The 15,132-nt window shown below is 46.9% G+C and overlaps 1 protein-coding gene across 1 annotated transcript in view; it reads left to right on the top strand.

Annotated features, from left to right (window-relative positions):
* Positions 1–487: 487 nt before the first annotated feature.
* LOC310862174 (transcriptional regulator QRICH1-like) overlaps positions 488–15,132 on the top strand; it is a gene marked incomplete at both ends in the record, with an annotated part of 91,888 nt that continues 77,243 nt past the window's right edge. Inside the window, 6 exons of the mRNA XM_083769907.1 lie at positions 488–492; positions 774–972; positions 8,118–8,160; positions 10,402–10,511; positions 11,290–11,343; positions 13,017–13,163. Coding sequence (XP_083626033.1) covers positions 488–492; positions 774–972; positions 8,118–8,160; positions 10,402–10,511; positions 11,290–11,343; positions 13,017–13,163 — 558 coding nt within the window. The remainder of the gene's footprint in view (positions 493–773; positions 973–8,117; positions 8,161–10,401; positions 10,512–11,289; positions 11,344–13,016; positions 13,164–15,132) is intronic.

The following is a 15,132-nucleotide window of genomic DNA, read 5'->3' as shown; positions in this document are numbered from 1 at the left end:
CCTTAGTGTTTTATTTAGCTGCCAGGGGCAGGTGGGCAACCCTTAGTGTTTCATTTAGCTGCCAGGGGCAGGTGGGCAACCCTTAGTGTTTTATTTAGCTGCCAGGGGCAGGTGGGCAACCTTTGGTGTTTTATTTAGCTGCCAGGGGCAGGTGGGCGACCCTTAAATCCTGTGTACTAAGAACATGAAAGGGATGGATTGCAGATTAATTTTTTACATTTTTACTCAAGTCTTTTCTTCTGGTGGGGCTCCTTGAAACTAAATATTTTGAGTTGGGGGTCTGCAGCTAAATCCATTTGTCTCATGACAAGTTTGATCACCACTGATATAGAAACACTAAACTGTTTCTGTTTCTGATTTAGAAGACATTTGTAGAATCGAGTTTCAAGCATTATGTTACACTTTTTGCTAATGAAAAATAGCAGATCTACATGGCTTGTAGATCTGCTATTTTTTTATCGTTCAAATGTGGCGCAAACCATTGAATATGCTGTATATTGATATCCTTTCAGAGTGAACGTTTTAACTCAAATCTTTGCTTCTGGGAGGTTCGTGGAACAACATATTTTCAAATGGGATTCCGCGGCCAAATACAGATAATTCTGGCGCTCCTTCAAATTAAATAGTTTGAGCACCACTGTCATAGAAACATAGGTTTTTCAGAAAACTGATTTTAGAAGACATTTATTTAAATTTCGACGTCAGGCCTAAATGTGTTAACATTTGGGGTTTTTTGTGAAATTGACATAATTCCCCCTCTCTATTCCCCACAGATTCCCGTCCGTGTGGAGGATTATGAACAACTCCCTGGACGTGTCAGGAGCTTCCTACGAGGAGCTGGTCCGGCAGAAAGCCCGCAGTGTTCCTCAGCATCGCATGAAGGACTTCCTGGAGTCGCTGAGCAACAAGAGTCCCTCTGACGCTCTGGTGGAGTTCAGCCAGAACGATTCTACAAGCACCACAACCACCATGGTCTACCAGACAGGTAACTAGCACCACAACCACCATGGTCTACCAGACAGGTAACTAGTACCACAACCACCATGGTCTACCAGACAGGTAACTAGAACCACAACCACCATGGTCTACCAGACAGGAGGTAACTAGAACCACAACCACCATGGTCTACCAGACAGGTAACTAGAACCACAACCACCATGGTCTACCAGACAGGAGGTAACTAGAACCACAACCACCATGGTCTACCAGACAGGAGGTAACTAGTACCACAACCACCATGGTCTACCAGACAGGTAACTAGTACCACAACCACCATGGTCTACCAGACAGGTAACTAGAACCACAACCACCATGGTCTACCAGACAGGTAACTAGAACCACAACCACCATGGTCTACCAGACAGGAGGTAACTAGAACCACAACCACCATGGTCTACCAGACAGGAGGTAACTAGTACCACAACCACCATGGTCTACCAGACAGGTAACTAGTACCACAACCACCATGGTCTACCAGACAGGTAACTAGTACCACAACCACCATGGTCTACCAGACAGGAGGTAACTAGAACCACAACCACCATGGTCTACCAGACAGGAGGTAACTAGCACCACAACCACCATGGTCTACCAGACAGGAGGTAACTAGTACCACAACCACCATGGTCTACCAGACAGGTAACTAGTACCACAACCACCATGGTCTACCAGACAGGAGGTAACTAGAACCACAACCACCATGGTCTACCAGACAGGAGGTAACTAGAACCACAACCACCATGGTCTACCAGACAGGAGGTAACTAGAACCACAACCACCATGGTCTACCAGACAGGAGGTAACTAGAACCACAACCACCATGGTCTACCAGACAGGTAACTAGTACCACAACCACCATGGTCTACTAGACAGGTAACTAGTACCACAACCACCATGGTCTACCAGACAGGTAACTAGTACCACAACCACCATGGTCTACCAGACAGGAGGTAACTAGAACCACAACCACCATGGTCTACCAGACAGGAGGTAACTAGAACCACAACCACCATGGTCTACCAGACAGGAGGTAACTAGTACCACAACCACCATGGTCTACCAGACAGGTAACTAGTACCACAACCACCATGGTCTACCAGACAGGTAACTAGCACCACAACCACCATGGTCTACCAGACAGGAGGTAACTAGTACCACAACCACCATGGTCTACCAGACAGGTAACTAGTACCACAACCACCATGGTCTACCAGACAGGTAACTAGCACCACAACCACCATGGTCTACCAGACAGGTAACTAGAACCACAACCACCATGGTCTACCAGACAGGAGGTAACTAGAACCACAACCACCATGGTCTACCAGACAGGTAACTAGTACCACAACCACCATGGTCTACCAGACAGGTAACTAGAACCACAACCACCATGGTCTACCAGACAGGTAACTAGAACCACAACCACCATGGTCTACCAGACAGGAGGTAACTAGTACCACAACCACCATGGTCTACCAGACAGGAGGTAACTAGTACCACAACCACCATGGTCTACCAGACAGGTAACTAGAACCACAACCACCATGGTCTACCAGACAGGAGGTAACTAGTACCACAACCACCATGGTCTACCAGACAGGAGGTAACTAGCACCACAAACACCATGGTCTACCAGACAGGTAACTAGTACCACAACCACCATGGTCTACCAGACAGGAGGTAACTAGAACCACAACCACCATGGTCTACCAGACAGGAGGTAACTAGAACCACAACCACCATGGTCTACCAGACAGGAGGTAACTAGAACCACAACCACCATGGTCTACCAGACAGGAGGTAACTAGTACCACAACCACCATGGTCTACCAGACAGGTAACTAGTACCACAACCACCATGGTCTACCAGACAGGAGGTAACTAGTACCACAACCACCATGGTCTACCAGACAGGAGGTAACTAGAACCACAACCACCATGGTCTACCAGACAGGTAACTAGAACCACAACCACCATGGTCTACCAGACAGGAGGTAACTAGAACCACAACCACCATGGTCTACCAGACAGGTAACTAGTACCACAACCACCATGGTCTACCAGACAGGTAACTAGAACCACAACCACCATGGTCTACCAGACAGGTAACTAGAACCACAACCACCATGGTCTACCAGACAGGAGGTAACTAGTACCACAACCACCATGGTCTACCAGACAGGTAACTAGTACCACAACCACCATGGTCTACCAGACAGGTAACTAGTACCACAACCACCATGGTCTACCAGACAGGAGGTAACTAGAACCACAACCACCATGGTCTACCAGACAGGAGGTAACTAGCACCACAACCACCATGGTCTACCAGACAGGAGGTAACTAGTACCACAACCACCATGGTCTACCAGACAGGAGGTAACTAGAACCACAACCACCATGGTCTACCAGACAGGAGGTAACTAGTACCACAACCACCATGGTCTACCAGACAGGTAACTAGTACCACAACCACCATGGTCTACTAGACAGGTAACTAGTACCACAACCACCATGGTCTACCAGACAGGAGGTAACTAGCACCACAACCACCATGGTCTACCAGACAGGTAACTAGTACCACAACCACCATGGTCTACCAGACAGGAGGTAACTAGAACCACAACCACCATGGTCTACTAGACAGGTAACTAGTACCACAACCACCATGGTCTACTAGACAGGTAACTAGTACCACAACCACCATGGTCTACCAGACAGGAGGTAACTAGAACCACAACCACCATGGTCTACCAGACAGGAGGTAACTAGAACCACAACCACCATGGTCTACCAGACAGGAGGTAACTAGTACCACAACCACCATGGTCTACCAGACAGGAGGTAACTAGTACCACAACCACCATGGTCTACCAGACAGGAGGTAACTAGTACCACAACCACCATGGTCTACCAGACAGGAGGTAACTAGTACCACAACCACCATGGTCTACTAGACAGGTAACTAGTACCACAACCACCATGGTCTACCAGACAGGAGGTAACTAGCACCACAACCACCATGGTCTACCAGACAGGTAACTAGAACCACAACCACCATGGTCTACCAGACAGGAGGTAACTAGAACCACAACCACCATGGTCTACTAGACAGGTAACTAGTACCACAACCACCATGGTCTACTAGACAGGTAACTAGTACCACAACCACCATGGTCTACCAGACAGGAGGTAACTAGAACCACAACCACCATGGTCTACCAGACAGGAGGTAACTAGAACCACAACCACCATGGTCTACCAGACAGGAGGTAACTAGTACCACAACCACCATGGTCTACCAGACAGGAGGTAACTAGTACCACAACCACCATGGTCTACCAGACAGGAGGTAACTAGTACCACAACCACCATGGTCTACCAGACAGGTAACTAGTACCACAACCACCATGGTCTACCAGACAGGAGGTAACTAGCACCACAACCACCATGGTCTACCAGACAGGTAACTAGAACCACAACCACCATGGTCTACCAGACAGGAGGTAACTAGAACCACAACCACCATGGTCTACCAGACAGGTAACTAGAACCACAACCACCATGGTCTACCAGACAGGAGGTAACTAGAACCACAACCACCATGGTCTACCAGACAGGTAACTAGAACCACAACCACCATGGTCTACCAGACAGGAGGTAACTAGTACCACAACCACCATGGTCTACCAGACAGGTAACTAGAACCACAACCACCATGGTCTACCAGACAGGTAACTAGAACCACAACCACCATGGTCTACCAGACAGGAGGTAACTAGTACCACAACCACCATGGTCTACCAGACAGGAGGTAACTAGTACCACAACCACCATGGTCTACCAGACAGGAGGTAACTAGTACCACAACCACCATGGTCTACCAGACAGGAGGTAACTAGAACCACAACCACCATGGTCTACCAGACAGGAGGTAACTAGAACCACAACCACCATGGTCTACCAGACAGGAGGTAACTAGTACCACAACCACCATGGTCTACCAGACAGGTAACTAGAACCACAACCACCATGGTCTACCAGACAGGAGGTAACTAGTACCACAACCACCATGGTCTACCAGACAGGAGGTAACTAGCACCACAACCACCATGGTCTACCAGACAGGTAACTAGTACCACAACCACCATGGTCTACCAGACAGGAGGTAACTAGAACCACAACCACCATGGTCTACCAGACAGGAGGTAACTAGTACCACAACCACCATGGTCTACCAGACAGGAGGTAACTAGAACCACAACCACCATGGTCTACCAGACAGGAGGTAACTAGAACCACAACCACCATGGTCTACCAGACAGGTAACTAGTACCACAACCACCATGGTCTACCAGACAGGAGGTAACTAGAACCACAACCACCATGGTCTACCAGACAGGTAACTAGAACCACAACCACCATGGTCTACCAGACAGGTAACTAGTACCACAACCACCATGGTCTACCAGACAGGTAACTAGTACCACAACCACCATGGTCTACCAGACAGGTAACTAGTACCACAACCACCATGGTCTACCAGACAGGTAACTAGTACCACAACCACCATGGTCTACCAGACAGGTAACTAGTACCACAACCACCATGGTCTACCAGACAGGTAACTAGTACCACAACCACCATGGTCTACCAGACAGGAGGTAACTAGTACCACAACCACCATGGTCTACCAGACAGGAGGTAACTAGTACCACAACCACCATGGTCTACCAGACAGGTAACTAGTACCACAACCACCATGGTCTACCAGACAGGAGGTAACTAGTACCACAACCACCATGGTCTACCAGACAGGTAACTAGTACCACAACCACCATGGTCTACCAGACAGGAGGTAACTAGTACTACAACCACCATGGTCTACCAGACAGGTAACTAGTACCACAACCACCATGGTCTACCAGACAGGTAACTAGTACCACAACCACCATGGTCTACCAGACAGGAGGTAACTAGCACCACAACCACCATGGTCTACCAGACAGGAGGTAACTAGAACCACAACCACCATGGTCTACCAGACAGGAGGTAACTAGAACCACAACCACCATGGTCTACCAGACAGGAGGTAACTAGAACCACAACCACCATGGTCTACCAGACAGGTAACTAGAACCACAACCACCATGGTCTACCAGACAGGTAACTAGTACCACAACCACCATGGTCTACCAGACAGGAGGTAACTAGCACCACAACCACCATGGTCTACCAGACAGGAGGTAACTAGAACCACAACCACCATGGTCTACCAGACAGGAGGTAACTAGTACCACAACCACCATGGTCTACCAGACAGGAGGTAACTAGAACCACAACCACCATGGTCTACCAGACAGGAGGTAACTAGAACCACAACCACCATGGTCTACCAGACAGGAGGTAACTAGAACCACAACCACCATGGTCTACCAGACAGGTAACTAGTACCACAACCACCATGGTCTACCAGACAGGTAACTAGTACCACAACCACCATGGTCTACCAGACAGGTAACTAGTACCACAACCACCATGGTCTACCAGACAGGAGGTAACTAGCACCACAACCACCATGGTCTACCAGACAGGAGGTAACTAGAACCACAACCACCATGGTCTACCAGACAGGAGGTAACTAGAACCACAACCACCATGGTCTACCAGACAGGAGGTAACTAGTACCACAACCACCATGGTCTACCAGACAGGTAACTAGTACCACAACCACCATGGTCTACCAGACAGGAGGTAACTAGAACCACAACCACCATGGTCTACCAGACAGGAGGTAACTAGAACCACAACCACCATGGTCTACCAGACAGGTAACTAGTACCACAACCACCATGGTCTACCAGACAGGAGGTAACTAGCACCACAACCACCATGGTCTACCAGACAGGAGGTAACTAGCACCACAACCACCATGGTCTACCAGACAGGAGGTAACTAGAACCACAACCACCATGGTCTACCAGACAGGAGGTAACTAGAACCACAACCACCATGGTCTACCAGACAGGTAACTAGTACCACAACCACCATGGTCTACCAGACAGGAGGTAACTAGAACCACAACCACCATGGTCTACCAGACAGGTAACTAGTACCACAACCACCATGGTCTACCAGACAGGTAACTAGTACCACAACCACCATGGTCTACCAGACAGGAGGTAACTAGAACCACAACCACCATGGTCTACCAGACAGGAAACTAGAACCACAACCACCATGGTCTACCAGACAGGAGGTAACTAGTACCACAACCACCATGGTCTACCAGACAGGAGGTAACTAGAACCACAACCACCATGGTCTACCAGACAGGTAACTAGAACCACAACCACCATGGTCTACCAGACAGGAGGTAACTAGAACCACAACCACCATGGTCTACCAGACAGGAGGTAACTAGTACCACAACCACCATGGTCTACCAGACAGGAGGTAACTAGTACCACAACCACCATGGTCTACCAGACAGGTAACTAGTACCACAACCACCATGGTCTACCAGACAGGAGGTAACTAGAACCACAACCACCATGGTCTACCAGACAGGAGGTAACTAGTACCACAACCACCATGGTCTACCAGACAGGAGGTAACTAGTACCACAACCACCATGGTCTACCAGACAGGTAACTAGAACCACAACCACCATGGTCTACCAGACAGGTAACTAGAACCACAACCACCATGGTCTACCAGACAGGAGGTAACTAGAACCACAACCACCATGGTCTACCAGACAGGAGGTAACTAGTACCACAACCACCATGGTCTACCAGACAGGAGGTAACTAGCACCACAACCACCATGGTCTACCAGACAGGAGGTAACTAGAACCACAACCACCATGGTCTACCAGACAGGTAACTAGTACCACAACCACCATGGTCTACCAGACAGGAGGTAACTAGAACCACAACCACCATGGTCTACCAGACAGGTAACTAGTACCACAACCACCATGGTCTACCAGACAGGAGGTAACTAGAACCACAACCACCATGGTCTACCAGACAGGAGGTAACTAGTACCACAACCACCATGGTCTACCAGACAGGAGGTAACTAGAACCACAACCACCATGGTCTACCAGACAGGAGGTAACTAGCACCACAACCACCATGGTCTACCAGACAGGAGGTAACTAGAACCACAACCACCATGGTCTACCAGACAGGTAACTAGTACCACAACCACCATGGTCTACCAGACAGGAGGTAACTAGAACCACAACCACCATGGTCTACCAGACAGGTAACTAGTACCACAACCACCATGGTCTACCAGACAGGAGGTAACTAGAACCACAACCACCATGGTCTACCAGACAGGAGGTAACTAGTACCACAACCACCATGGTCTACCAGACAGGAGGTAACTAGAACCACAACCACCATGGTCTACCAGACAGGAGGTAACTAGTACCACAACCACCATGGTCTACCAGACAGGAGGTAACTACTAACTAGTACTACTACAGTCAGTGATGTGAACAGTTTTTCAATGTAATGAGTCCCGGGATGCAGGGGTGGTCTTTTAGAAATGAGTCCCAGGGACATTTGATGAGTCCCACTTCAACAAGAGTCATATTTTGCAGCATTTAAAGGTATATTTAGTGATTTCACTCAAAAAACCTTAGGTTTCGTTTTTGGCTGGGACCTAAGCCTTTCATCCAATCAGGATAGAGAGCCAAAAACGAAACCTACGGTTTTTTGACCCCCAGGGGTTAACTGGGGACAGGGAGGAACTCCTTATATGGTCAGCACACTCTATAGTAGAGAGGATTATCACAACAAAACAAAAAATAAGTGATATTTGAATTAAGTGAAATCACTGAATATACCTTTATCTCCCATGGTTATAATGTGGTTATATTAATGTAGAAAATGAAGAAGAAATTATTATTATTATAACTAAAGCTAGCTAAATAAATTAGAATAAAAAAAAAGCTCTACATTCATACTACATACATATTTCATATGATTTTGGCTACATGAAATCTATAATAATTCTGCCAGTTTTAACTGTTAATAAATCTTTATGTTGTTTTCATTACACATTACATATAAAATAAAAATGAATGCTACCAAACTAACCTGGAGGTTAAAGGACAACTTTAGTTTTTTTCAACCAAGGTTCATGTTTTAGGTTGTTATTAGAGAAACTAAAAGGTGAGTGTTCATTTTCTTTAATTTGCTGCTTTCTTTCGTTTTGGGGATTTTAGCAGTTTTTGACAGGGGGGCGGGGGCATTCGAGCATGGGGCTAAATATGTATTTTTTTACAAAATATTATGGCGATTTATTTTTTTATTATTTACTATAGTCCTAATAAACCCCAGGAAATTACATCTGGCCACAAAAGATCACAGGATCTATTGAATGTGACAAACTGACATATTGAGCCTATATACACAGTATAAGCCTTCCCCCAGTAGGCTACCTTCACATTCAGTAGATCCTGCTAGGACTATAGTAAATAATAAATAAATAAATCACCATCAAATTTGTTAAAAAAAATACATATTTAGCCCCATGCTCGAATGCCCCCGCCCCCCTGTCAAAAAGAGCTAAAATCCCTAAAACTAAAGAAAGCAGCAAATGAAAGAAAATGAACACTCACCTTTTAGTTTCTCTAATAACCTACAACATGAACCTTGGTTGGAAAAAACTAAAGTTGTCCTTTAAGTAGAAGCAGTCATGGAGGAGGTAGGCTGTGCACAGCAGCACACATCATCATCATTAGCAGATGATGATGATGTTAGATTTAGAAAATAGGATTGCTAATATTTTCTGTTGCCCTGCAGTTGGCTTTGGCACTTCTTTTTTTGGGGGGGGTGGGGGGGGGGCATGTTAATCTGTGGCAAATCTGGTGGTAAGAGACTCACCGCTCACCCCAAACATCTCTCTATTTTTACTAAAACTACAACATGACGTCACTGAGCCGCGGTGGTAAGAGACTCACCGCTCACCCAAACACACCTCTCTGTTTTTACTAAAACTACAACATGACGTCACTGAGCCACGGTGGTAAGAGACTCACCGTTCACCCAAACACACCTCTCTGTTTTTACTAAAACTACAACATGACATCACTGAGCCGCGGTGGTAAGAGTCTCACCGCTCACCCAAACACATCTCTCTGTTTTTACTAAAACTACAACATGACATCACTGAGCCGCAGTGGTAAGAGACTCACCGCTCACCCAAACACACCGCTCTGTTTTTTACTAAAACTACAACATGACGTCACTGAGCCGCGGTGGTAAGAGACTCACCGCTCACCCAAACACACCTCTCTGTTTTTACTTAAACTACAACATGACGTCACTGAGCCGTGGTTACCATAACTAACTAACCATAACTCTACCTCTACTCTACCAGGAGGAGACCCCACCCCCCCCTCCACCACCATGGTCTACCAGACAGACAACAACTGCATCTACACCGACAGCACTGAGGTGGCCGGATCCCTACTGGAGCTGGCCTGTCCTGTAAGTCTATCACTGTAGGCTCTCTGGTGGAGCTGGCCTGTCCTGTAAGTTTATCACTGTAGGCTCTCTGGTGGAGCTGGCCTGTCCTGTAAGTCTATTACTGTAGGCTCTCTGGTGGAGCTGGCCTGTCCTGTAAGTCTATTACTGTAGGCTCTCTGGTGGAGCTGGCCTGTCCTGTAAGTCTATTACTGTAGGCTCTCTGGTGGAGCTGGCCTGTCCTGTAAGTTTATCACTGTAGGCTCTCTGGTGGAGCTGGCCTGTCCTGTAAGTTTATCACTGTAGGCTCTCTGGTGGAGCTGGCCTGTCCTGTAAGTTTATTACTGTAAGCTCTCTGGTGGAGCTGGCCTGTCCTGTAAGTTTATTACTGTAGGCTCTCTGATGCTTTAAGGGTGTGTCCTTATTGCTTTCAGCAGGTCCAGGGTCAGTTCTTAAAGCAGTGTGTGTGTGTGTTTAACCCTTTCAGCAGGTCCAGGGTCAGTTCTTAAAGCAGTGTATGTGTGTGTGTGTGTGTGTTTAACCCTTTCAGCAGGTCCAGGGTCAGTTCTTAAAGCAGTGTGTGTGTGTGTGTGTGTGTGTTTAACCCTTTCAGCAGGTCCAGGGTCAGTTCTTAAAGCAGTGTGTGTGTGTGTGTGTGTGTGTGTTTAACCCTTTCAGCAGGTCCAGGGTCAGTTCTTAAAGCAGTGTGTGTGTGTGTGTGTGTGTTTAACCCTTTCAGCAGGTCCAGGGTCAGTTCTTAAAGCAGTGTGTGTGTGTGTGTGTGTGTGTTTAACCCTTTCAGCAGGTCCAGGGTCAGCAGCAACAACATTCTGAGCAACAACACATCCAGGTCCAGGTTGGTGTTTTAACCCTAAACCCTAACCCAGGTTTAATTAACCCTAACCCAGGTTTAATTAACCCTAAACCAGGTTTAATTAACCCTAACCCAGGTTTAATTAACCCTAAACCCTAAACCAGGTTTAATTAACCCTAAACCCTAACCCAGGTTTAATTAACCCTAAACCCTAACCCAGGTTTAATTAACCCTAACCCAGGTTTAATTAACCCTAAACCAGCTAACCCTAACCCTAACCCTTTCAGCAGAGCATCCGTCAGCTAACGCTAACGCTAACCCTTTCAGCAGAGCATCCGTCAGCTAACGCTAACGCTAACGCTAACGCTAACCCTTTCAGCAGAGCATCCGTCAGCTAACGCTAACGCTAACCCTTTCAGCAGAGCATCCGTCAGCTAACGCTAACGCTAACCCTTTCAGCAGAGCATCCGTCAGCTAACGCTAACGCTAACGCTAACGCTAACCCTTTCAGCAGAGCATCCGTCAGCTAACGCTAACGCTAACCCTTTCAGCAGAGCATCCGTCAGCTAACGCTAACGCTAACCCTTTCAGCAGAGCATCCGTCAGCTAACGCTAACCCTAACCCTTTCAGCAGAGCATCCGTCAGCTAACGCTAACGCTAACCCTTTCAGCAGAGCATCCGTCAGCTAACGCTAACCCTAACCCTTTCAGCAGAGCATCCGTCAGCTAACGCTAACCCTAACCCTTTCAGCAGAGCATCCGTCCAAATGAAAAAAAACTCAACCCACAAAATTAAATTAAATTAAATTCAACTCCTCAACGTGGGTTAGGGTTAGTGGGCGTGTCCATTTGGTCATTGCGGGTCATTAGCGGTAACAATCAGGGGTTCAGAGTCTTGCTCAAGGACATTTCTAACTGGGGGAGCCCACAGGGATCGAACCGGCAACCTTGCGGTTACCATCCAGCCGGCCACTCCACCGCTGAGAGGAAAGGCTCCCCCCCCCCCCCCCCCAGGCTATAACCAATCAGAGCCCGGTGTGCAAATATGGGGCTAATACTGAGAGGGAGGAGACTAATATTGCTACGCAAGGTTAACACCTGGTGGTGGGAACTGGTAACTGCATGTTAGTCCTTGTAGTTGAACAGTCAGACAGATATGCTGTGAAGCCACTAAGGAAATCGGGACTTCCTGAAAGTTCATATAATGGCCTGTTGTGGCGCTGTCTGTCATTGGGCCCAAAAAAAAACCATAGCTCCATAGAGGTCCATGTATTTGGGCCCAACTTCACCTAGACTGTATTACCTTAATAAACATGGCCATGAATACTTTCTGCTTCCAGTCACTAGTTTAAAGTCTCATTTCTAATGTCATAATATTCTTTTTGGAAAATGATGGTCCCATTTTATTTAAAAAATGACCATAAAGTCACGTATGTTCTGAGGGGCGTGGCTACCGTTACAGTCTATGATCGCGAGCCACCCCCCTCGTTCGAGTCAAAATAAAAACCAACGAAGAAGAAGGGGGGGGAAGTCCCGCCTTGTTGTCTGGGCCAGCCAATGGGCCAGCTGGGCCCAAACGGATCTACAAAGATGGTGACTTACCGACAGGCTTCATCTTACGTCCATATCAGACCCGGTGAACGCTCTGTCCTTTTTTCTTTTTACAGTCTATGGTCCTAACCCATATGACCCCCCCCCCCCCCCCCCCCCCCCAGGTGCAGATGATCCAGGGTCAGCAGCATGGTCAGATGCTGGGTCAGGTTCTCCAGATGCCCGCTGGGTCTCACCAGGTCATCTCTGGGTCTCATCCTGGAGGTGTGACCATCCAGCATGGAGACCTGACGGAGGAGCAGCACCAACAGGTCAGTTTATGTTTTACTCATGATCAGAGCTTCCGTTGCTCCAGACTGTATGACGGAAGCATTTATATTCGACTCATGATCAGAGCTTCCGTTGCTCCAGACTGTATGACGGAAGCATTTATATTTTACTCATGATCAGAGCTTCCGTTGCTCCAGACTGTATGACGGAAGCATTTATATTTTACTCATGATCAGAGCTTCCGTTGCTCCAGACTGTATGACGGAAGCATTTATGTTTTACTCGTGATCAGAGCTTCTGTTGCTCCAGACTGTATGACGGAAGCATTTATATTTGACTCATGATCAGAGCTTCCGTTGCTCCAGACTGTATGACGGAAGCATTTATATTTGACTCATGATCAGAGCTTCCGTTGCTCCAGACTGTATGACGGAAGCATTTATATTTTACTCATGATCAGAGCTTCCGTTGCTCCAGACTGTACGACGGAAGCATTTATATTTTACTCATGATCAGAGCTTCCGTTGCTCCAGACTGTATGACGGAAGCATTTATATTTGACTCGTGATCAGAGCTTCCGTTGCTCCAGACTGTATGACGGAAGCATTTATATTTTACTCACGATCAGAGCTTCCGTTGCTCCAGACTGTATGACGGAAGCATTTATATTTGACTCATGATCAGAGCTTCCGTTGCTCCAGACTGTATGACGGAAGCATTTATATTCGACTCATGATCAGAGCTTCCGTTGCTCCAGACTGTATGACGGAAGCATTTATATTTTACTCATGATCAGATCTTCCGTTGCTCCAGACTGTATGACGGAAGCATTTATATTTTACTCATGATCAGAGCTTCCGTTGCTCCAGACTGTACGACGGAAGCATTTATATTTTACTCATGATCAGAGCTTCCGTTGCTCCAGACTGTATGACGGAAGCATTTATATTTTACTCATGATCAGAGCTTCCGTTGCTCCAGACTGTATGACGGAAGCATTTATATTCGACTCATGATCGGAGCTTCCGTTGCTCCAGACTGTATGACGGAAGCATTTATATTCGACTCATGATCAGAGCTTCCGTTGCTCCAGACTGTATGACGGAAGCATTTATATTTTACTCATGATCAGAGCTTCCGTTGCTCCAGACTGTATGACGGAAGCATTTATATTTTACTCATGATCAGAGCTTCCGTTGCTCCAGACTGTATGACGGAAGCATTTATATTCGACTCATGATCAGAGCTTCCGTTGCTCCAGACTGTATGACGGAAGCATTTATATTCGACTCATGATCAGAGCTTCCGTTGCTCCAGACTGTATGACGGAAGCATTTATATTCGACTCATGATCAGAGCTTCCGTTGCTCCAGACTGTATGACGGAAGCATTTATATTCGACTCATGATCAGAGCTTCCGTTGCTCCAGACTGTATGACGGAAGCATTTATATTTGACTCATGATCGGAGCTTCCGTTGCTCCAGACTGTATGACGGAAGCATTTATATTCGACTCATGATCAGAGCTTCCGTTGCTCCAGACTGTATGACGGAAGCATTTATATTTTACTCATGATCAGAGCTTCCGTTGCTCCAGACTGTATGACGGAAGCATTTATATTTGACTCGTGATCAGAGCTTCCGTTGCTCCAGACTGTATGACGGAAGCATTTATATTTTACTCACGATCAGAGCTTCCGTTGCTCCAGACTGTATGACGGAAGCATTTATATTCGACTCATGATCAGAGCTTCCGTTGCTCCAGACTGTATGACGGAAGCATTTATATTCGACTCATGATCAGAGCTTCCGTTGCTCCAGACTGTATGACGGAAGCATTTATATTTTACTCATGATCAGAGCTTCCGTTGCTCCAGACTGTATGACGGAAGCATTTATATTTTACTCATGATCAGAGCTTCCGTTGCTCCAGACTGTATGACGGAAGCATTTATATTTGACTCATGATCAGAGCTTCCGTTGCTCCAGACTGTATGACGGAAGCATTTA

The sequence above is a fragment of the Protomyctophum parallelum genome (genome assembly GCF_964188405.1).
Source record: "Protomyctophum parallelum genome assembly, chromosome: 7".
Lineage (NCBI taxonomy): Eukaryota > Metazoa > Chordata > Actinopteri > Myctophiformes > Myctophidae > Protomyctophum > Protomyctophum parallelum.
Note: the sequence above shows the minus strand (reverse complement) of the source record. Positions and strands in the feature narration are given on the sequence as shown.